At 39.3% G+C, this 24,757-nt stretch overlaps 1 protein-coding gene across 2 annotated transcripts in view; it reads left to right on the top strand.

Moving 5' to 3' along the window:
• The window catches only part of LOC102025087 (zinc finger protein 709-like), a 24,654-nt gene extending 962 nt beyond the window's left edge, over positions 1-23,692 (top strand). The window contains exons 1-4 of one of the 2 annotated variants that reach the window (XM_005375955.2): positions 17,622-17,654; positions 19,141-19,267; positions 19,459-19,519; positions 20,972-23,692. In XM_005375955.2, the coding sequence (XP_005376012.2) occupies positions 17,637-17,654; positions 19,141-19,267; positions 19,459-19,519; positions 20,972-22,850 (2,085 nt within the window). In that variant the 5' untranslated portion in view covers positions 17,622-17,636 and the 3' untranslated portion in view covers positions 22,851-23,692. Of the gene's footprint in view, positions 1-17,621; positions 17,655-19,140; positions 19,268-19,458; positions 19,520-20,971 lie in introns of those variants that run through there. The other variant, XM_013505817.1, reaches the window with a different exon arrangement.
• Positions 23,693-24,757: the final 1,065 nt, after the last annotated feature.

Raw genomic sequence — 24,757 nt, 5'->3', positions numbered from 1 at the left:
GGTGTGTCCCTTTCCCCTGCACTGCTCAGCTCCAGACCCTGGGCTCCTCCTGGTCCTTGGTGGTGTGTCCCTTTCCCCCGTGCTGCTCAGCTCCAGACCCTGGGCTCCTCCTGGTCTTTAGTGGTGTGTCCCTTTCCCCCGTGCTGCTCAGCTCCAGACCCTGGGCTCCTCCTGGTCTTTGGTGCTTTGTCCCTTTCCCCTGTGCTGGGTCAGGGTTAGTTCTAGGTCCCTGCGTCCTGTGACACTCCCAGCCCACAGCGCTGTCTTGGGTGGCCCCAGGCGCAGCATCAGCTACGCCAGTCTGGGGAGAGCGGGGAGGAGTTAGGTCGGGGAGACCCTGATTCAGATAAGAACGAGCTGGGTGGGTGCCGCTGTGAGATGCTAGGTCCCTCCTCCCATCCCTTCTACCGGCAGCCCCGGAGGATGTTAGGAGAGATTTTATCGGAAGTAAGAATAGCTCCCTGATTCCTTGGAAGTATCCTGAGTGGATGGCCATGTACCTGCTCAATTTAGAGCTAATTATAGTAATCAGAGCACAGTAACTGCTCAATTATTTAATGGTCACCAGTGACAAGTGTATTTAAGATGACCATTTGGAACTCACGCTCTTAAACCCTTTTTCTTACCTTGTAAGTTTTCTAGAAAACTGGGATTTTAGAAACAACCTGCTTAATTTACACTTTAAATTCCTGGAAACTCAGAAGCTTAGTAGGGAGTGGCAACTCCCCGCAGCAGGGATAGGCTGCATTCTGTGTTGCCAGAGGAAGTTGATTCTTGGTTCTCTGTCTATAGTTCACTATTCTTAGATTAATTCTTATCAGTGTGGCTTATTTCCCAACTCTGTCTCAGGCCATTTTCCCTAGCTAGGTGCCTTACTTGTAACTAAATAAATATTCTTTACAATTAGACTGTTGAAGTGAGGCCTTCCAGGAGTTTAGAATGCTGAGAAAAGTGGAGAGGTGGTTAATGTATTACCAAGGGAGGGGAAGGGGTTCTTGCTAAGGACAGCTTTGAAAGGGCTGCCTGTTAAAGCCAAATTGAGAAGCACGTTGAATTAGGGCATCTCCATGGACGTGTGGTATTGGTAGCAGTGGGAGGGGAAAGGGGGCTCTCCTCTCTGAAATAAACGCTGTAGTTCTGAGACTGTTCCTACACATTGCTCTAAATTTGAAATGTTGATTGAAATGGACTTTGTGTAAAACAAGTGTTGCAGTAGAGGTAAATCCCCATTGTTAAGGTCTTCAGACACACGAAGGAGGAGGGCGGAAAGGGTGTTTTGGTTAGGGAGGAACAAAGAGGACTAAAAGGAAACGCGAGAAATCAGCAATTACAGCTGTGAAGGTCAGGCTGTTCTTAGTGTGACAGTAATGGAAGGACTGTGTGCTGCCCCGGCCTGAGAGGGTGAGAGGTCACAGGCCTGAAGAAAGGAGGGAAACTTAGTAACAGATACTGTAAATATCTCTTCTGTTGTTACTGATCAGTTTGCTGATTTCCACAGAAGACCAAAGGATTCAATTTTAGGGTAAACAGTTTATTGAAATTTGGTCTCCATGGTAACAGGATAGAATGTTCCAGCCACTGACTCAGGTGGCCACATGTTACCACAATGGTGCAGACTTCCTGTGCTCTGTTCTGTATGTTCCCCTTTAGATAACCATACATTTCCTTTATGGTTACAATGTTTATCTTTGGAGAAGCATTCCAGGGCAAAGTTAACTTTTTACAGTCCCTCTGGGATGTTTCTCAAGACACATTCTGAGGCTTGTATCAAGACTAAAATTACTCTGTCTGGAAAATGATATGCTAAGACTGGACGTCCCCTACACATCTAATAATTTGTGAGGCAAAATTGGAAATTACAAAACTGGTCTTGTAGGGTTAGAAACAGGGTGGGCATCGTCATTGAAGTAGAAGGGTTTTCTTATAGGCAAAAAAGATTTCAAGGTGTATTTGATGTTTTTTCTTTTACAGTGACTGAACTCAGGAATTTTGCTCCAAGCTACACCTCCCCTAACCCATTAAAAACTTTTTTTTGGAGATTTGGTCTTATTAAGTTGCCCAGGCTGGGGAGAAATTTTGCTACTGTTTCACCTCCTTGACTGTTGAGATGACAGGTATATGGCATTTTTGCCAGTTCAAGATTGGGGTTCTCTGTGACGTGCCAAGATTTCAGTGGTTAGGTAAAGCAAATGTCAATGAGGCGTGGTGGTGCACACCTTTAACCCCAGCCACTTGGGAGACTGAGACAGGACTATTGCAACATCAAGCCCAGTCTGGACTAGTGAACAAGACCATGTTTCAGTATGAAATAAATATTTGAGATGTACCTCCAGTCTAATTCATCTAATGCACATGAGTCCCTGAGTTAAATCTTCAGTGGAAGTCTTTTAATTTTGTGATTTATTTACTTTTTCACTAGTGTTATGTGGTGTAATACTTTCTCATGATAGTGGACAGCCGTAATGCATCACTGCTCTGTCAGCAACTGTTCACCAAGGGTGGACAGCCATTGATTTACAGTGTATTATAGTTTTATAGTGTTCATGAGCTATTCAGTATTTTATTATGACTTTTGTATTGTGAAACATATATTTCCTCAAACACAGATCAATGCATGTGTGTTGAGCAGGTTTAAAAGATCCAAGGATTGACAATGATAAATGATTGGTCAGGTATGTCCTATGCATTTTCTTTCTTCTTTTTTTTTTGCCTTTTGAGACAGGGCCTTGCCCTGCAGTTGAGGTTGGCCTTGAACCCACTTTGTAGCCCAGCTGACCTTGACCTCAGAGCAGTCCTCCTGACTCAGCCTCAGGAGTGCTGGGATTACAGGTGTGCGCCACCACGCCCGGCCTGTGCTTTTTCAATACATTTTATTTTCAACTTCCTTTGGGTTGATCATGATATTTTCTCCTTCAAACTCAAATAGCATCTGTTGAATCATTCCCTGAACTCTTCAAAAGTCCTTTGTAGAACATGACATTCATCAGATTATTTCCCAGTTTTGTTTTCTTTTTTGATACCAGGAATCAAACTCAGGACCTTGTGCTTGCCAGGAAGGCACTGTGCCACTGAGCTATATTCCCAGCCCTTGTTCCCCGTTTTGAATGCTGTGTTAATCAGCTTCCCCAGAGCAACCCAACCAGGAGATAGTATGAGTACTGTTTTGCCAAGGAAAGACTATTCTGGGGTGTTTTTGGTTTGTATGTGTGCTTGTGTGCCTGGCTTTTTGTTGTTTTGGTATTATAAAGAGAAAACACTCCATTTCTAGTTATAATTGTGCTGATTCCGAGAACCCTTCTAACTGCTTTAACCTTGGGTCAACATCTACCTTTCTCTACCGGGTTGTTCACTCCTACAGTCTCACTTGCTCTCCCATCACCTTAGTGGGATGAAAGCAGGTCTGTCCAGTGCTGTGGCTTCCTCGTACTGACTTGTATATCTATGGGAAAGAGATGACCTTGAGCCTTTGTTATGTGTCCCATAAATGACGAGAGATTACACCCCCTGAAATCTTCCTGAGTGTCTCCTGGGTTCCCCAAACTCAGAGGACAGAACTTCCATGGTGGCATCCTGAAGAAACCCATGCAAATGGCTTGTGGAGAAAGGCACAGCTGAGATAAAGCACAGAGCTTCGGTTCAAGGCACCCCTTAGTCTGTGCTCTATATATCTCCCAGTGGGTGTCATCATAGACGATGAAGCAGTGGAGCCAGTTCTGGGTTTTCACATTAGTGACATCTGAGAAGTAGTGCTGGTGGCAGGGACAAGGAGAGCGTGTGCAAGGACAGGGTACTCACGCAGCTTGGGTTTGTGGTGCGGAGAATTTTGGCAGCACCTGTGTTTGGTTGCCTTTCCTGGGTACCTACCTTGTCATCCAGGAGCTTGTATGTCCATACTGCCACTGCCGAATTGATGGTTTTCAGGCATCGGTGATTGTGCCATCAGAAAACACGTAAGTATATTTCAACTTCTTTTGTTATATTCGATGTAGAGCATGAGCAAGATTTAAAGCATGGATAGAGGTCAAGGGTGTTGATCAGTATCGTATAACACACAGGACAGCCCTTAAAATAATGAAATATTGGGCCCCAAAATCACTAGTTCTCTGCTGACAACCCTGTTGCCGGTGTGCCTTCTTCCCACACTTGTCACTCTGCTCATCGCTTCTGGAGTGTACCCATAGCTTCGTGTACATCGTTTATGCTGGCTGTAGACTCTAGAGACTGATAAGTACTGCACATGTGCTCTCCCACGGAGCTACACGTCAGTCTCATGTGCATATATGTTTAGTGTGCCCAAATGAGAGTATGTTGGAGTTCATCCTGTGCTTTACTTGATTCACTCAATATTGTTTTCCAGATTTATTTGCATTACTGTACGTGTAACTCCTGACAGGGTGTCCATTGTCTGTCTCCAGAACTTCTTAATTGGCTTTCCACAGTTATGGGAAAGCAGGTTTTTGTAGTTCTGTCACGGGTGTAAGTGCCACAAGGCGCATCCATTTGCTGCCCTAGGAGCAGATTTGAGAACATGCCATAGGTGCGCAGGGCTCCGGAGCCTGTTTGCTCGCGCACAGAATCTGTGTCCATTTAAATCTTCGTGTGCACCATCCACACCACCACTAGGAGGAGGCAGTAGTTCCTTTTCTCATAGCCAGCCAACATTAGCCTTTTTCTAATGTGATGAGTTTCATAGATTTATAGAGAAATTCATGTTTTTTAACACTTTTCTGTCTTTTATGCATCCATTTTATGCATCCATTTTTTTTAATTTCCTGTGTCAGCCCTTCTGTAAAATATCTGCTTATATCATACTCTCATTTGTGATGAGGACTTCTTTTGGGGGGGTCTTTTTTGAGACAAGGTCTCCCTATGCAGTTCAAGCGGGCCTTGAGCTCACTTTGTAGCCCAGGCTCGTCTTGAACTCACAACCATCCTCCTGCCTCAGCCTCCTGAGTGCTGCAATTACAGGCCTGTGCTAGTACGCCCGGCTGTTGAGGGATTATTTTTGATAAAATCTTTTTGTTCTAGGTATTTCTATTTGTAGAGAATCAACATTGTTGTAATTTTTCCATCTGCATGTTAAATTTATAATGCATTTTCTTTTTTGGGGGGGGGGGTTTCCTTTTTTTTCCTCCGGTACCGGGAATCAAACTCACGACCTCGCGCTTGCCAGGCAGGTTCTGTGCTGCTGAGTTAAATCCCCAGCCCCTATAATGTATTTTCTAAGCAGAAATTCTAAGTTACTTTTGGTATCTTCAAAGTCACTTGAACATTTGTGGCTTTACAATTTTATTTCTGAAGATGTACTCAATTCTAGATTTTGTTTTATTTCAGGTTTTTGAGACAAGGTCTCACTGTATACTTCAGGCTATCCTCAAACTCATGGCAATCTTCCTGCCTCAGCCTCCCAAGTGTTGGGATTACAGGTGTGCACCACCATACCTGGATTTTCTTATACCCTTTTTTCCATATTTTACTATTATATTTTATATATTCTTAATCTACTTAGAGTGCATGTTTGCATGTTTGTGATGCAGAAATCAGATTCACTTTGTACATAAAGTGAGCAGTTTACCACCATAAAGGACTGATGAATTACATTTTACACTTAATTTATACTGCCAGCCTTATCAAACCCTAGTTTGTTTAAAGCAAATGTATTTCTTAGTACTTCTTATAAATTTAGTGTGTCAGAGGTTTTAACATGACTGTCTTGTTTTTTCAGTAACTGAGTTTTCTTCACATTCTTGGCAACAGTAGTTACTGTGAGTCTCTCTGAGTGTAGTGCACTTAGTGGCATTTTATTGTGATATAACAAAACATCTGCCTCATGACTAATGACAGGTATGGTTTTAAGAGCTATAAATGCATGGATTACTTCATCCTAACGAAGGTTGGAAATTCTGTTCTGTTTTTAAGATGAAGAAACAGTCATAAGAGATGACATTGGTCAGCTGTGTTTTCTTTCCTTCTTTTTAACTTGGAAAGAGAAAAAAGTACAGAACAACCTGTCATAAAATCTGAAAAGTGTGAAGAAGCATAGATTGGCGTAGGGGACTGACTGAGGAAGCCAGGGCTGTAAACTGGGGGAAGGCATGAGTGTGAACAAGCGTGAAACTTGGGTCAGCATCAGTGCACTGACTCAGCACTGCACATGTTCTGTTTTTAAAGTGTGAGGGGAAGCACGGGTGTGAGTGGAGGAGAGCCCGGCTGAGGTTGGCTTAACTGGCTCTCCTGATTGTGTGAGACAAAGTAAAGCTCTTTTCTTTATGATTTACTGAATCTGAGGTGCTTAGAAAAAGAAACAGTGTGCACCAACTTTTTGTTAGCACGTACATAGTGTCTTGTTTTACTATGAAGAGATTTACACTCCAGAAAATCGAGTTGAATGCAGGCGAAGTAATTACTTGCAAAGCACTTAGCTGGGATATGTAAGGATCTGAGTTCAACACCATTACCACAGAAATTTAGAAGGAAAGTAAAAGGAATTGAATTGAAACTATATTAGCATGAAACCAGACTCTAAATTAGATATCTGCATTCCCATGTGCATTGAAGAATTGATTCTGAATAAGCATGGTGTGAAAACAACGTACATCCATTGAACTTTCAATTGCTACAAGAAATAACTGACACTTTAAAATAAGAGTAGGTATATTGTGGCTCAATTCTAGAGGTTTCAGTCTTGGTCAACCTCTTACTGCTTTTTGTCTTGTAGCAAGTCAGAAACACCATTGTAGAGGGCCGTGGTGAGGAACCCTGGCCACCCTCATTTCAACCAGGGCGGAGGGAGGGACAGAAGGACAAAGAGATTGGCAAGGAGGAATGAAATGTATCATTCTAGAGCATACTCCCAGTGATCTTGTTCCTCTAAAATGTTCAATAAGTTAAACTCCTGAAGAGGTCAAAGTTTACCTGTTACTCCACACCTCAGAACAACAAATTACCTTGTAACAAAGCCTACCGCACGTGGCACTTAAAGGAACTTTTACTCCATAGCATGGTGGGAATGCATAAGGGTAGTGTGGCTTCTTATACTACAGTATCATTCAGTCTCGGGAAGGGTACCCTGTCTTTGTTAACAACAGGGCTTGACCTGGAGATCATTAAGTAAAATATTTAGAAGAGTTTCTGTAGCTGTTTAGAAATTCTGCCTACTTTACCTATTTTTTCACTTGCAGAGACTGAACTGCTGATGTACTGTCTACTCTGAAGAGTTTGATATTCTGCCATTTTATATAAGTGGATGTTTGAACACTGTCTCCCGGTGGTGCTGACATGGCATTTCCTAAATAAGCCATAAACGTAGGAATCAAACTCTCTTTTTTTTTTTTTGGTTTTTGGTTTTTCTCCGGTACCGGGAACCGAACTCACGACCTTGCGCTTGCCAGGCAGGCACTTTTGCTGCTGAGCTAAATCCCCAGCCCCAGGACTCAAACTCTTAATTCTTTTTATTGATTATGAATATTCTTTTTTGAGTAGCTTACATTTATAGGTATTCATAAATTGATGCACATGACAGTTTCTGCCTTTTAAATTTGATGAATACTAAGCTGTACACAGTTATGTACAAGTTTTGTGTGGACTTTATCTTCACAACTTTTTTGTATACTTACGATAGAAAATATTGGGTAATATGAAATCTGTGATGTTTGTATGTGGATTGTTTTATTCAAAACTCATGATGATGTGAAATCTTCACTGAGATATACTAAGAAATAGAAACTTTATTTGAGTAAATATGCACACCTGGGAAACTGAGGATGTAGTTAGGAAGAGAGACGTTTGCTTTCTGATGTCCCCTTATTAAATGCTAGAACAGGAAGAGACAGACAAGAACACTCACGTGTGCTCAGCCTCTCATCACCTGATGCCCTGTGGTTTCAGGACTCCATCACCAAGAAGGCCATCGCCAGGTATAATTACTTCACCTTGCCCAAAAATTGAGCAAAGTAAACTTCTTTTCTTTATTGTTTTCTGATTGTGAAGTATTTTGTTTAGAAACCATAGTAAACTGAAAAAATAACTGCTTCATTATTGCAGAAATAGGCAGTCACTGAATTGCAATGTGACTGCTAACTTTATACTTTTAGTATCAGGTTTTATGTTTTATCCATATCATTACTGACTGTTGTTACTGTCTTCCTGACTGTAGTGTTCCTAGGTGCATTTCATTGTGGTATAACAAAGCATTTGATGATGACCAGTGACAAACATGTTTGTAAGAAGTCAAATACATGAATGCTTTCATCCTAAGAAAGAAAATTTTTGTCCACTTTTTAATGTAAGGAAACAATCATGGTGTGATACTAGTTCACTACTTGTCTTTTCTTTCTTAATTAACAAGAAAGCAATTAGTGTACAAAATAAATTGCTGGGCTTGTTTTACTATGAAGAGATTTACACTCCAAAAAATTGAGTTGAGTGCAGGTGAAGTAATTACTTGCAGAGCACTTGGCTGGGATATGTAAGGATCTGAGTTCAACACCATTGCCACAGAAATTGGGATTTAGCTCAGTGGCCCAGCACCTGCCTGGCAAGTGCAAGGTTGTGAGTTTGATTCCCGGTACCGGGAGAACAAAAGAAAAAATAAATAAATAAATTGCTATTAAATTTCTGTTTCATGAGAATCAGAAACAGTTTTTTGCAGGTGATTTGTTGAAGAATCAAATGTATTCCAAAACTGTGGGAAGTCATAGGTGGAAACAAGACTTAGAAATGGGTGGACACCAATAAAATGATTTGATGCTGCAAATATTCTGTTGATAGAATGAAGGGGAAACACTAGTGCAAGACCTGAGCAGAGCTCTGGTGAATTTGTCCTTGATACCAAAGAAACCTTTAATTCTATTATTTACTGAATCTGCACAGTTGTATTTGGGAAAAAATGAACTTTGCATGGGAAATTTTTAGTAGATGCATAACTATGTATGAAGATTCATGTTTTCAGATTAGCATATTTACCTCTAGGAAGATGGTACAGTGGTGAGCAGCAGTAAGTCAGCCTCTCCAAGACTAGCAATCAAGACACTGGAGTTTAACAATTTGAAGAGAAGGAAGGAGGTGGATCGCTGAGACCCAGAAAAGTTCCAAATGGTGAATTGGAATCCACAGGGAGAGCAAGGTGATGGACCTCAAAGTGGAAGAGGGAGATGGCAGAATGCACTGTTTCCCTGACTCCTAGCTCCTTGTCAAACTGTGCATTGTCCCTGACTCCCAGCTCAGTGTGAGAGAGGGGGCTTGAATCTCTAGAGGCACAGTGATGGTATGGGGCCCTGGAGACCTCCAGGGAGAAATACACCAGTGGAGGGGAGTAGTGGACAGTGGGCTTCACTGGCTGGTGAGGGACTCTATTCTAAATGTCCTCCAGAAAGTACGATTGCCAGGCGTGGTGGCACACGCCTGTGATCCCAGCACTTGGGAGGCTGAGGAAGGAGGATTGTTGCGAGTTCGAGACCAGCCTGGGCTACAAAGTGAGCTCAAGGCCAGCCTGAATGGCGTAGCGAGACCCTGTCTCAAAAAGACAAAAAAAAAGGAAAGTATGATTGACTGGATGCCATTTTGGGATGAGGCCGGCAAAACCTGGGACTCAGTTGGCCCCGTCTCAGGCCTACTAGTGTCTGGCTGAGGCACCCTGAGTAGGGTGAGGGACACTCAGCGTGGTGGAGCCAAGATCAAGCCAGCAAGAAACATCCATAGTGTTGTGGGCTGAACAGCTCGGGTCACAGTCCCACAGCCAGAGACCAGGGAAAGCCTGAACTTCTATGGAGTTGAACAAGCCCCCCAACCTGTTTCCTATTCAGGCTTGTTGTGATTATATAGCACCCTGCCCGGATCCTGCTTCAGGCTAGCAGGGTTATACAGAATGGATCTGGTCTCTGTCTGCCTCCTTTGTCCACCAGTGACAGCACAGACACGCTCGTGAGGTAGGCACTACTACAAAACTAGACCCCACAAGGTAACCTTAGGGCTGAAGTCACAGAGAATGTCTTTTTTGTTTGTTGGTTTTGTTGTTGCTTTTTAAAAATTACTATGCATTGTTTTTTCATAAAATCAGTGTGAACACTGGTTTCAGTTTTTTGGTCTTGTTCATCTTTGTGGTTGTTTCTTTCTTTGTTTCCCTCCTGTCTTCTTCACCAATCTCCGGAAGCTTAGGTAATCCTCCTTTGTCCTTCAGCCTTGCTTCTAATCACTTCCTCTTTTTCTGTATCTCTATTCTTCTCCTCCCTTCTAAATTTTCTCAACAGAGGTTAAAATTGCTCAGTTGAGAAGATACTTAATGTATATAAATTTCTGACTTACTTTATATTTTTAAAATTAAATTTATTGGTACATTTTAGGTATACATAATGATCAAATTCATCTTAGGAAGTTTGTACCTGTACATGGTATCACTTGATTCTTTTTTTGTCCCCATTCCCCTACCTCCCTTCAACCCATCTTCCCCTCTTTATTTATAAAAGCTTTGTTTCCATTTTTTCCTTCTTTTCTCATATATTTTCTTTTCAGTTCCTTTCTGATTCTCCCCCCACCCCTGCCATTTCCTGTACACATTTGAACATTTCTTTTTTATTTCACAATATCTATTGTACATTTTGGTCCCTATTTACACTTTTGCTTTCTCACACCAGAGAAACAATGCGGTATTTACACATGTCCAATTTATTTCACTTAAGATTATGGCCTCTAAGTGCTTCTATTTAGCTAGAAATGTCTCACGCTTATCCTTTGTGGCAGAGTAGTACTCCACTATATTAAAAAACCGCATCTTTATCCATTCATCAGTTGATGGGCCTTTGGGCTGTTTCCAAGATTTGGCTATTACAAAGTGTGCTGCTATAAACATGGATGTGCATATATCACTGTGGTATGATTCTTTTAATTCTTTCAGAAACAAGAGAAGGGGAAAGGAATGAAGGGAAAAGAAAAAAGACAGTAAATGGAAGCAAAGGTTTTGTAAATGGTGAGGGGAATAGTAGGTGTGGGGAGGGGAGGTGATTGGGGAGAAAAGAATCAACATATGTACAGGCGCAAATTCTGTATGATGATTGTGAGTATTATGAATATCTAAAATGTACCAATAAAACTAATTGTAAAAACAGAAATGGTGAAAAAATATTAGCATATCTATCCTCATAAAAATTGAGTTAAGGCTTTGGGATGTAACTTGGTTGGAGATCACTTTTCTAGTACTATACATGTAAAAATCCAGTTTAAATCACAGTAGTACAAAAAAGTTAAGAACTAAAAGAAAATGAAAAATAATTATGTTGAATAGGTATTGAATTGTGCTAAGTTCAGAATCTAGAAGAGATATCTATTTCCTTGTGCATTGAATTAGTCTCAATAGCCAAGGTAGGAAAATAGCATAAATCCACTTTAGTGGTTCTGTGAGTTTATTTTCACTTACTGTGAAAAATGACTTACATATCTTAAGAGGATTTACTTTGAGTCAGTTTCTTCAGTTTCAGTTTCTGGTTAGCTTTTTTTTTTGTAGGGGGGGGTGGTTTGGTTTTTTTTGTTTTTTTTCCGGTACCGGGAATCGAACTCACGACCTTGCGCTTGCCAGGCACATGCTGTGCCACTGAGCCAAATCCCCAGCACCTTGGTTAGCTTATTTCTTATAGTCTTAGAATAAGGGAGAAAAAGGAACAGAGGAGTACATGGTGGAGGAAAACTTTTCAACCTCATTTCATCCCAGTGGGGAGAGTGTGAGAATAAGAGAGAAAAGGGTGTAAGGAGGAGAGCAGTGTACCATTCTAGAACATAATCCCAGTGTCCTTTCTCCAGTACATCAATAAATTAATCTGAAAAGATGAGAATCTGCACTGTGCACTTAACCTCAAAACAACCAACCAGCTTGCAGTGAAATCTTTACATCATGACATATAGAAGATATTTTACTCTGAATCCATAACAGTGTTGAAATGCATAGAAATGGTGGGTTTTATTCATACTACAGACCTGGGCTTTTCTTTATTGCTAAGTTTTTAATTACATTTTCAGTTTCATTAATTGATATTGGCTTATTCAGAATTTTTATATCTTCTTGATTCAGCTTTGGTAATTCACATGTATCTAGGACTCTGTCCATGTTTTCTGTGTTTCCCATCCTATGAGAGTAAAAATTTTCAAAGTATATATTGATGATCTTCTCAATTTCTATAAGATCTGTAGTGATTTCAATCTTTTCATTCCTTATTGCATGAATTTCAGTCTTTTCTTTCCTTTTTTTCATATGGTTGACATCTCAATTACATTAATTTCTGCCCTGATCTTTATAATTTCCTCCCTTCTTTGGGCTTTGGGCTTGATTTGCTCTTCTTTTTCTAGAAGTTTGAGATGCAGCATTAGGCTACTTATTTGTTCTTGTTCTGTTTTCCTGGTGTGTGAGTTCACCGCTATGAATTTCCCTCTGAGGATAGGTTTTATTGCATCCCACAGGTACCGGTAAGTTGTATTTACATTTTAGTGTGTTAGTAGGTATTGTTTAATTTCTTCTTCAGTTTCATCTATGACCCATTGGTCATTCAGAAGGCTGTTATTTAATTTCCATATGTTTCTAGAGTTTCTGTGGTTCCTTTTGTCATTAATTTCCAATTTCATTGCACTATGGTAAGATAATATGCGTGAAATAATTTCAATTCCTTCACATTTAGTTAAACATGTTCTATTGGCTAGTATATGGTCTAGTTTAGCGAATGTCCCATGTGCAGCTGAGAAGAATGTATATTCTGATGTTTTGGTGTGGAACACACTATAAACATCTATTAAGTCCATTTGTTCACAAGTTTGGTGCAGTTCTGTTATTTCTTTGCTGATCTTTTTGTCTGTTTGATCTAGCTCTTTGTGTCAATGGGGTGTTAAGGTCTCCCATTACAATTCTGTTATTAGTTATTTAATTTTTCATGTCTATTAAGATTTGTCGGGGCTGGGGATTTAGCTCAAAAGGGGCTGGGGATTTAGCTCAGCGGCAAAGCGCCTGCCTGGCAAGCGCAAGGTCGTGAGTTCTGTTCCCAGTACCGGACAAAAACCAAAAAAAAAAAACAACAACAAAAAGATTTGTCTTATATAGTCGGGTGCTCCCATATTTGGTGCATATATATTTATGATTGTTATCTCTTTCTCTGGAAGTTTTCCCCTAGCAAGTATGTAGTGACCTTCTTTATCTCTTTTGATCATTCTTAGTTTGAAGTTCATTTTGTCTGCAAACAGAAGAGCTACCCCTGCTCTTTTCTGGGTTCCTGTCACATGGAGAATTGTCTTCTATGCTTTGACTTTCAGTCTGTGAATATCCTTTTGAGTTAACTGTGCTTCTTGTATACAGCATATTGTTGGATTTTGTTTTGTTTTTTTCTTTTTTGGTTTCTTTCCGGTACCAGAAATTGAACTCACAACCTCACGCTTGCCAGGCAGGCTCTGTGCTGCTGAGCTAAATCCCCAGCCCCCAGGTATTGTTTCTTGATCCACTCTGCCAGTCTGCTTCTTTTGATTGGTGATTTTAGAGCATTTACATTAATGGTTATAACATATATGTTGGCTTGTCTTTGTCATGTTACTTTCCTGCTGCTGGTTTCCTACTTTTTCTCTCTGTTTAATTGCTTGCTCTGCTTGGTGGTTCCTTTCTACTGTTGTTCTTGAAATTGTGGTTATTTTTATCTATTTCTAGAATATCTTGTAGTACTCTTTGTAGGGTTGGATTGGTGCTCATGAAGTTCTTCAGTTGTTCTTTGTCATGGAAATATTTTATTTCTCCATATATTTTGAAGGATAGTTTTGCAGGGTACATCAGTCTGGGTTGGAAGTTGTTTTCTTTCACAACCTGAAATACTTCAAGTTCTTTTTGACTTGATGGTTTGTGTTGAGAAATCTGCTGTAGTTCTGATGGGCTTTTCTTTATAGGTGATCTTCTTTTCTCTAGCACCTTTTAGTATTCTGTCCTTCTGCTAAATTTCTGGGATCTTGATTATTATATGTCTGGGTGTAGATTTATTTTGATTATGCCTAATGGAGTTCTGTATGCCTCACTTAACTGTATGTCTGATTCTTTTTCCATGCTTGGGTAATTTTCTGCTATTCCCTCTGCAAATACTCTTTCTATGTCATTTTTGTTAATTCCTGCTGTGTTGTTGATGCCTAATAATCTTACATTGTTTTCCTTTGCTTCATCTTGCAGCTGTTGAATTGTTATTTCCCGGTTCCTTATTATTTTTAAGAGATCCTTCCTTTCACAATTGTTAGCTGCAATGCTATCTTCAATGTCTGAAAGTCTATCCTCAGTTTCATTCAAGTAGTTTTGCCAGCTTTTAATGGAAGTTTTAATTTCTTAGATATCTGTTTGACTCTGTTTCATGTATTTTAGTTCTTATATTGTTTATTCAAGGTTTCCATCATTTTTCTATGCTCCTCTATTTTTTATCTATGTCTCCTTTAAATGTGCTGAGCAATTCTTTCATTATTTTTGTCATTTCTTTTTTTTACTGAGAGATTATTTCTGATCTGATTTCTTCTATGGCCTGATGGAGTTGTTTCTTTACCTCAGTTGTGATCATTTCAGAAATTTCTGGTGTTTGACTTCCAAGTTCTCTTATGTCAGTGTCTCCTGGTCTTGTGGGGTAAAGTTCTGAGATTGTATTTTGGTCCTTCATCTTGTCATTTCGATGCTGGAGGTGGAGCGCCATGCCTCACCCTCCCCAGGCAGCTCATCAATGGTCTTGAGTGTCCCTGGGTTTCCTGGGTGTCTGACTTGCCCCACAATGGTGGTGGGAGGCTGGGTGCCAGTCTGGGATCCTCAGGCAGTTCATGGAGCACAACTTGCCTCTTCTAGGGCTCAGACACACAATCTGGTAGCAGAAGGCAGGTCCAGGATCCCCAGCCAGTTCACAGAGTGCACCTAGCTCTCCCAGGGCTCAGACACACACTGCATGGTGGCAGGAGGCAGGGTGGCAGGTCCGGGATCCCCAGCCAGTTCACAGAGCATACCTGGCTGTCCCAGGGCTCAGATGCACTCCAGGATGTCCCTTTTTTGTTCTTGTTAATATCATTCTTTATATTTATGACAGAATGTTTACATTCATTGAGGTTATTAACTTCCCTTATGTGGCATATCTTTATTCTATTTCTTTCACCTTCCTTTCCCCTTCTACTCTCAGCCTTAGTACCCAGGACCACTTCCCATCTGCAAGAGATTGATACCCTTCTCTCTTTTTTTCTTTATTTTGCCTCACTCAAAATGAGAGATATTATGTGGTATTAAACCTTGTGTGTCTGATTTATTTCACTCGATGTTTCATTTTTCAGGTACATCCATTTTCCTACAAAAGTCTCAAATTCTTTTCTTTGTAACTGCATAATATTCCATAATACATCGTTACCACATTTCTCTACCCAATCATCTGTTGATGGATATACAGGCTGATTCCAAGAGTTAACTATTTTGAATTGTGCTGCTATAACCATTGGTTTGCATGTATTGCTGTATTATGATATCTTTAGCTCTTTAAGGAAGATACTTTGGTTGGTCTTTTTAGTGTTGTGTATTAGCTGCTGGATTGTACTTTGCTCTTTGGTGGCTTTCTTGATTAACTTTCATAATTTACTATTTTGTCCCTTAATGCTGGCTTGAGTTGAATCTGATTTAGAGGTCACAAGGCTGAAGAATACTAAGAAATTTACTTAAAGTTAGACTAATAAGACCTTTGTTGCAAGTGTCCGTTGACCTAATGTCTTATGAGGCAAACTTGGAATGTAGAAAATTATATCTGGCCTTGTTGTGCAATTAAAAATTAGGTGAAGAGCATTATCCAAGTGTCATGGGAACAGTATTCCTGGCTGAATTCAGGACATTTATTCTGAGCTACATAACACCCATTTTAAATTTTTTTAGTTTTGGTAGCAAGTCTATAATGCATAAGCTAGGAGTTGAATTTGATGCTGTTGTCTTGGTCTATAAGAGTAGTGTGAATACAGGTGTGGAAAACAAAGCCCAGTTATGGTGGGAGGTTTATAATCATTTCTAATTAAATGATCACAATGTAAGGTTAAATTACACATCATCAACCATTTGTCTTTATGTTTAGAAAATTATAATTGGTGTCTGCGGAGAATGTGTAGTTGCCAATGTAAAATCAGTCTTTGGATTCATCCACATATTCCATTAGTTTCTGTAAATTTTAGACTACTGACGTGTGTGTAATAATTTTTTTTAAATGATAATTTTCCCCAGAATCTGGAATAGCGAACCTAAAATTACTATAATTTCCTGAACAATGTAAATATCTCTTTTTATAATATGCCACTTCAAGACAATTTCTTTTTTGAGGCAGGGTCTTGCTGTGCAGTTCAGGGTAACCTTGAACTCATTATGTAGCCCAGGCTGGGCTCTAACTTGCAGCTATCCTCCTGCCTCAGCCTCCCAAGTGCTGGGATTACAAGCATGTGCCACCATGCCTGCCAAGACACTTATTTTTGGAATCTGATTTTGTTGCTGTGTGTTAGAACTGGGCTCTGAATTTGATGGAACTGTGGTAAGTCTGGGCGGTGTATTTATTGAACTTTGGGCCTATCTGTGACTGGTAGAGAATTTCTTAGTGTTCAGCAAAAACATACACATTTGAATTTTAAAGTGAAATTTAGAAAAGGCACAGTTCAACTTTCAATGAATGAGTGAGTTGTATCTTTTCAGAATTAAGTCTGTGGAAAGAAAGCTGTTTTACCCTGGGAGTACAGTGAAAAAGCATGTGTGGAAGTTCCCAGTTTAAATGTCCTAGTTTCCCATATTTTCCTCACCACCTGAGAGTGAGACAGTCTGGATGCATGGGGCACAACTGAGAGTAGGGTGTGAGCTCAAGATTATGTTTAACATTCTGAGTGTGTGTTCTCCTGTGAATTTCTTCCCTATTGCTTCTTTTGGTGCATATTGTTTATAAAGAGTAAGAGAGAGGGAGAGAGAGAGAGAGAGAGAAGTTACCCAAGGGATTTAGAAATTTTTTTCATGATTTATCCATAAGGATTTGATATTCTTAAAAACTAGTGGACTGCATATGAAGAAGCAAAACAAATTTAGTCAGAAATTATTTCTCTTACATTTACATAAACATGCATAAATAGAACCCTGCTGGTGAACAGATTGACTCTGTTTACTTCTAGTTCATCTGTTTGATTTCATCTAACTACACTCAAAGGTCACAGGATGGATTTGGGAATGCTCTCTGTGGCTTTACTGTCACGTTACTAAACAGAGCGTTACTTTGCTAAATGGAATGAGTTGTTGGAATTTTGAATGAGTTAATAATTGAAGTTATAGTATTATTAATGTGCTGAAAAAGTATATCATTTCTTTGCCTCAAGCTGTTACTCAAAGGACTGTGTATCAGGGTTTTACTAGAGAAACAGATGTAACACAAGATGTGCAAATGTATAACACATTGCAAGATTGGCTTATGATGGTCAGCCAAAGAGTTGTATGAGGAAGCGTGCAGAGGGTGTCTGTACACTGAAGACCGAAGGAATCAGTCCAGGGTCTGGAGTTCACTGCAGAGTTCCATGCAAGTCCATACCAGGAGGCCGATGAGTCTGCGACAGAAGGCTGAAGGATCCAAGGTGGAAGCCGAAGAGTCTGTACTAGAAGCCAGGAGATGAAGTCCAAGCTGAAGGTAAAGACTGGAGCTCCTCCAAAATGAATGGAAGTACTGCTGTCCTTCTTCATTTCCTTTTATTATCTAGGTGATGATCCACCCTAGCGTGGCTCCTCTACACCCTAGCTTGGCTCCTCTACACCCTAGGGTGGCTCCTCTACACCGTGGGGTGTAGAATTGCTGAGCCAATTGCTGAGCCAAGTTTAGTTATGCTTCTAAACTTCTCAAGTTGACATAATCAATCAACCACTACACTCTGCACCCTAGAGTATAGAATTGCTGAGCCAAGTTGAGTTTCTAAACTTCTCAAGTTGACACAATCAATCAACCACTACAGATTGTTAGGAGGTTTGTATTTTAGCCACTTCACTCACTTATTCCACTGATTGTGATTTTGCATTGTTTCTAGTTGTTTTGTAGTTGTTGATTTTCATGTTGGGAAAGATGCAGCCTTGGCAAGACTTGGGTCTCCCTTTATCAGCTCTGGTGTCTTTGTTTTTACATGTCAACTGCTGATGCTATGACCTTAGTCCTTTCTGACCCTCAGGGTGAGGAGGTGCCATCAACCAAGACCTAAGTATCCTATTGTATTCTAATGAGGTGACATCAGTATGGACACAGTCCTATCTTAGCTAACTCAGTACCTACAGCCATACTTCTCTGTAAAATGTGCAGTGACATCAGGAGTGTTGCAGAGACTCTTGACTCATGTGTATGTGTAGGACTATGACATGTTGGATATCCTGTCTTTTCTCCCTACAGCAGACTTGGTGTCATAATCTATATTGGAAATGTTCCCCAGACGTCTCATGTGTTTATAAGTTGCTTGGATTTTGTGGGACACATGCTTATCAGTGGATTCATCCATTGAAGTATTCAGTAACTGAATGTGGTATTAGGACACAAGCGGAAAATAAAGAAACAAAACCAAGAACACTGGAGATAGCTACATGCAGTACAGCAGCCTATTATGGTGCAGGAATACTGGTGCATCTACTGGAGATGGGTTACAGGGTAGCAGCTAGTCATCAGCAAAGAGAACTGAATAGCACTCTTGGACTGCTACTTGGAAGCCTCTTGCAAAAAAATAGTTGTGGACGAGAGTTGTGGTTTCTGCAAAATTGCAGGGGTTTCTGTGAACAATTATAAGGTACTAAGGAAAAATCTGTGAGTGACTGAGGACATGAACTCCAAATTGTGACTTTGTGGAGTTGTACTGTATCCTGGGAATATTCAGAAAGTTTCATCTTGGGTTTTGGACAATGGATGAGAGTGTCCAGGTGACCGAAACCTTAGCTGACTCAAGCTACCCCATGGATGACCACTCGGCCACTTTTGGTGACTCTTCCTAAGTTCACTATGTGTGATTTTCTATAAACAATGTTCTTTTTGTTTCCTCCCTTGGAATTTTCAATAAATGATGATTCAAGAAATTACCAAGAGAAATGTTTCCACAGTTTATTGTTGTTGTTTTCCTTCAAGAAATGTATGTTTGATCATTTAGGAGGCAGTGACCTTTGGGGATGTTGCTGTGAACTTCACCATGGAGGAGTGGACTTTGCTTACTCCATCCCAGAAGAAGCTCTACAGACATGTGATGAGGGAAACTTTTAGGAACATGGCTGCTATAGGTAAAAATTGACATTACTTTCTCCTTTATACAATAAGAGAACATTGTTCTTCATCAATGCAGTGTCATTCAATAGAATGTGAAAATATTTTGTGGAATATCTCAGACCTGGTTACATTATACCATGAAAATAACTGGAATCTATTCATTTTTATGTTATAGTATCTTCTTGTGTTTCTGTCTGTAATTCAGGAGGAGTCTTGGATAACCAGGAAGTTGAAGAAGAGTACAAAAATTACTGGAGAAATCTAAGGTAATTTGTACTCAAAAGGAAAAAATATTCCTCAAGATTCAGTGCATACACTTCATAAACAAATATCACAACCAGGGAAACATGGCGATGTTCACATTTATTTAATCTCCACATTTAATCACAAATATTCTCCAAAGATGTATATAGTTTTACTATGTATAATTTGCCAACTGAATATAGAACTATTCCTATACAGGAAACTAAGCACTGATATCATGCAGCAAGTAACACTGTTAGACATGTAAGTATAAAGAAAGTTCTGTCATGATCACCATTGTAAAACTGCATGAAATTGCATTTAGTGTTATGTATAGGTGTATATGAAAGGAAGTGAATTTTGAAACCCTTCTTCAGCACATCTATTTATGTATACATGTGAATATGAGACATTGAATATCTAAAAACATAGCTAATCTTGAAGCAGTATTCAAAGTACATATGCATGTTAGTCTTACAAGTGTTTTAAGCCATCCTCCAGAGAATTGAGTCCATTCATGTTTTAGAATTCTTAAAAGGCACCCTCCAATATTGTTGGTGTGAATGTTAAGTGTACCACTATGATAATCAGCATACAGACATCTCAAAAATTACAAATAGAAGTTTTGTTTGATCCAGGAATACCTCTCCTGGGTATAGTCCCAAAAGAGTTAAAATCATCACATTATACTGATATGTGCATACACATACTCAAAACAGGACAATATATAACAGATGTCCATCACTGGATGAATGGGTTAAGAAAATTTTTGATACATTCAGCATGATTTTTGATATTCCCAGCACTTTGGGAAGTTGATTCAAGAAGATGACTAATTGAAGCTCAGCATGAGCAACTTAATCATGAATGAGAATCTCTCAAAATAAGAAATAAAATAGCTGCAGATGTAATTCAGTGTGAAGATCTGTGTTTAAGTCCCAGCACTGAAAAGATGAAGAAAAAAATGTGCTATATAATCAACCATGAAGATGAATATGTTGTCTGGCAAAAGAAATGGGTGGGCTTTCATCCTGTAGCATTAAGTTAAATAAGTCAGACACAGAATGTAAAAGGTCACATGTCTTCTCTTATATGAGAAACTAAAACTGTAAATTGGGGAGTAGAATAAAAGAGAGGCAATTAAAAAAGGAAAGGCTGACTTTTTGGGAAGACAAAGCAGGGTAAGGAGAGAGGGAAGAGGGAAGAGGGAAAAGGTATCAAAATGATCAGTTGGTGATACACATATGTAGCAGTTGCCCAAAATGAAACTAAGCCTTCTGTATTGCAAAATGTACCAATTTTTAAATTCCCAAATGAATACCACTCTTGGGAATGGCTGATTTGATGGTATTTTCTAGGGCATTCCGGTAATTCATTATCAGAATTTCTTAGGAGGCATCAAATCAAAACTTGTGCTAAATGATTAATATGAGACCCATTATATTGCAACTAGTTTTTTTTTTTTTTCTCTACAGCAATGAAGAGGTTGAGAAATGCTATCAAAATAAAGGCTGGAATCAATATGAAGAAATATTCCTTTGGACTCCAGATGCTAATGTGGACATGAAACAAGCTGGTTTAAAACTAGCTGAAGGCCTTGCTTGTGGAAAGCCCCTGATTGAGCCCTTGTCACAAAATGTGCCCAACATAGCTCACACTGAACTGCAGACATCTGAGTACTTGGGATCAGAAGAGAAGCTGTATAAGTGTGATGAACATGTAAGGTCCTGCAGTGAGTCCCAGTCTTTTCAGAAGGATGCAAGGATAAACACTGGAGAAGAACCCCAATGTGGGAAATCTTACACTAATCTTATTGAAAGATCTCAACTTAGAGAGAAGACCTTTGTATGCAAGGATAACTTGAAAGCCTTCAGCACACCCAATGATGTTCCGAGCAATGAAAGAATTCACACTGAGGAGAAACCCTATGTATGTAAGCAATGTGGGAAAGCTTTCACCAGGCACAGTGAATGTAAAATACATGAAAGAATTCACAATGGGGGGAAACCCTATATATGTAAGCAGTGTGGGGAAGCTTTCAGCAGGCACAGACAATGTAAAATACATGAAAGAATTCACAATGTAGGGAAACCCTATGTATGTAAGCAATGTGGGAAAGCTTTTACGAGGCACAGTGGATGTAATATGCATGAAAGAACTCACACTGGGGAGAAACCCTATGTGTGTAAGCATTGTGGAAAAGCTTTTACTACACAACGTTACTGTAAAATACATCAAACACTTCACACTGGGGAGAAACCCTATGTGTGTGAGCAATGTGGGAAAGCTTTTAGTGCACAATGTTACTATAAAACACATAAAAGAACTCACACTGGGGAGAAACCATATGTGTGTAAGCACTGTGGAAAAGCTTTTCGTGTACAAGGTCATTGTGAGATACATGAAAGAATTCACAGTGGGGAGAAACCCTATTTGTGTAAGCAATGTGGGAAAGCTTTTAGTACACAACGTTACTGTAAGAAACATGAAAGAACTCACAATGGGGAGAAGCCATACGTGTGTGAGCACTGTGGAAAAGCTTTTCGTGTACAAGGTCATTGTAAAATACATGAAAGAATTCACAGTGGGGAGAAACCCTATTTATGTAAGCAATGTGGGAAAGGTTTCAGTACACAACATTATTGTAAAAGACATGAAAGAACTCACACTGGGGAGAAACCCTATGTATGTAAGCAATGTGGGAAAGCTTTCCGTACACAAAGTTATTATACTGTACATGAAAAAACTCACACTGGGGAGAAACCCTATGTATGTAAGCTGTGTGGAAAATCTTTTCATACACAAGGTCGTTGTAAAAGACATGAAAGAACGCACACTGGGGAGAAACCCTACATATGTAAACAATGTGGGAAAGGTTTCAGTTCACAAAGTTATTATAATATACATGAAAGAACTCACACTGGGGAGAAACCCTATGTATGTAAGCTATGTGGGAAAGCTTTTCGTACACAAGGTCACTGTAAAACACATGAAAGAACTCACACTGGAGAGAAACCGTATGTATGTAAGCAATGTGGGAAAGCTTTTAGTACACAAAACTATTGTACTGTACATGAAAGAACTCACACAGGGGAGAAGCCCTACGTATGTAAACAATGCGGGAAAGCTTTTACTGCACAGTATTACTGTAAAATGCATGAAAGAACTCACACTAGGGAGAGATATGTATGTAGACAATGTGGGAAAGCTTTTAGTAGACAAAATAATTGTAAAATACATGAAAGAACTCACACTGGAGATGAAACTTTAAGCGATGTGGGAAAGTTTTTGGCAAAGTTTGTTATTGTCAAAGACATGAAAGAACTCACACTTCACATTAATTCTATCTTATAAATCAGTGTGGGAAAGCTTTGAGCATGCCTAGAGCTTGTGAAAGACAGAAGAACTCAGTGGGAAGAGACTTTATGTAGAAATTACACAGATCTATTGTCAAATAAATGAACGAAATCTCAGTGGAGTGAAACTATATATATAAGCCTATTTTGAAAGTCCTGTGAAAATTTCTCATGTAACTGAGAATTGTGGGGATCATAAATATAAAAAGCTTGATGTCAGTATTTCTTCATAAAATCTCCAGAAAATACCATCCCAGATAAAATTTTCCTAAAGTACACGTATTATGTGTGTTTTTCAGAAATCACTTAAATAAATATCTGTATTATGTGTCTGTAGTATTTAATATAAAAATGAGTTGATATAACTAGGTATATTTATGTAAATGTCTTTGCACTTAATACATAGTGTCAATTAAGCATGGTGAATTGAAATTATTTTTTCACTTTCAGGTAGAGTTAGTATTTATGTAATTTTTGTTTAGTCTTTACTATTGGGAAGTATAGACCACTAAAAAACTTAATTTTGTTAATTGCTTTTTGTTAATTGTTGGGATTTTGCCACTACCTCTGTTTTAAATTTTTGGTGAGTTTACTCTATGTGAGGGGATATTTTTCATTTGGTGCCATATTTTATATTAAGGTACTTTTAGAGACTTGTGAACATGCATTTTTGACAAAGTTGATTTGTTTCTGTACAGCTTGTAGATTACCACATTATGTTTCTCATATAACAAGACACCTGCTTGTTGTATAGTATTTCATGTACATAATTTTACCTATTTTTCTCGCATATCAGGGCCAATATTATTTACATAAGATTTTGTTTTCTTACCATCAAAATTGTGCTTTTCTTGTGTCTTCATTACTTTTTTCTTGTTGCTGAGACAAAATACCTGATGCCCAAAATTAGGGAAGGAAAGGTATATTTAGCTTACAGTTTATGGAGGTTTAAGGTCCATACTTGGCTGGCTCCAAGGCAGAGTGGCACATGCAGAGGGCAACAGTTCATGATGGCAGAAAACAGCAAAAGCAACAAGAGCAAAAAGGGGAGAAGTGGCAGACAGCAGAATCTTTCTGTCCCTATATCGTATACAAACTATCCACTCCAGCGCGAATGTATCACTCACAACCATTACCCCAGCATTGGACCATGGATCAATCAAAAACTGTGGAAGTCTGCCCTATGACTGCATGAAGCTTTAGCAGGGGACATCCGGAGACAAATCATAACATCTTGTTTATATTCCAATGACTTAATTTGGTGGTAATTTATCCACCATATACACCAAAAATAACTAAAGCTGCTGTTATTTTCTGGTTGCCATAGACCAGCAGGACCATAATTTGTCTCCAAAAGGATATCATGAATTATAATAATTTCAAAATTATAAATGATGATATGGTTTATCAGTAACAACACTTTCAAAGGAATTTTTGTGAAGAGTGAAGTTGTTTTGGGGAGAATAATTGCTATTGAATGTACTGAGATAAATGCCGTTTTCCCCTTTTGCTCTGATGCCATTCTATCTTTGGTATTTACATTTTTTAGGAAGTTTGATGTTTATTATAAACAAAACATCTGTGAAAGTGTGCTTAAAACAAGCTTTTTGTGAACTACTGTACTTAGATTTATATAAACAATTTGAAAGTCTCCCCTGTGTGTTGCCGTCCTGTTTAATCAGCCCATTCTCAAGGCACATTCGCTGTTGCGGCACAGTAAAAAGGGCAGCTACTGTGCCTTGTGTCACTCAGTCATACAGTCAGCAAACCTGGAAACGAATGGAATCACTACTCTTAGCAATAGCACTATATGTTCCCAAAGGTTAACTTGACTACAAAAATGTTAAAAATTACTTTCATGTGCCACAGAAAAGTATAAATAGGTCAGAATTCTTGGGTATTTAA

The sequence above is a fragment of the Chinchilla lanigera genome, unplaced genomic scaffold, assembly GCF_000276665.1.
Source record: "Chinchilla lanigera isolate Chin_1 unplaced genomic scaffold, ChiLan1.0 scaffold00006, whole genome shotgun sequence".
In the NCBI taxonomy this organism is placed as follows: domain Eukaryota; kingdom Metazoa; phylum Chordata; class Mammalia; order Rodentia; family Chinchillidae; genus Chinchilla; species Chinchilla lanigera.
The sequence above is the reverse complement of the archived record's forward strand: the minus strand, read 5'-3'. Positions and strand labels throughout refer to the sequence as shown.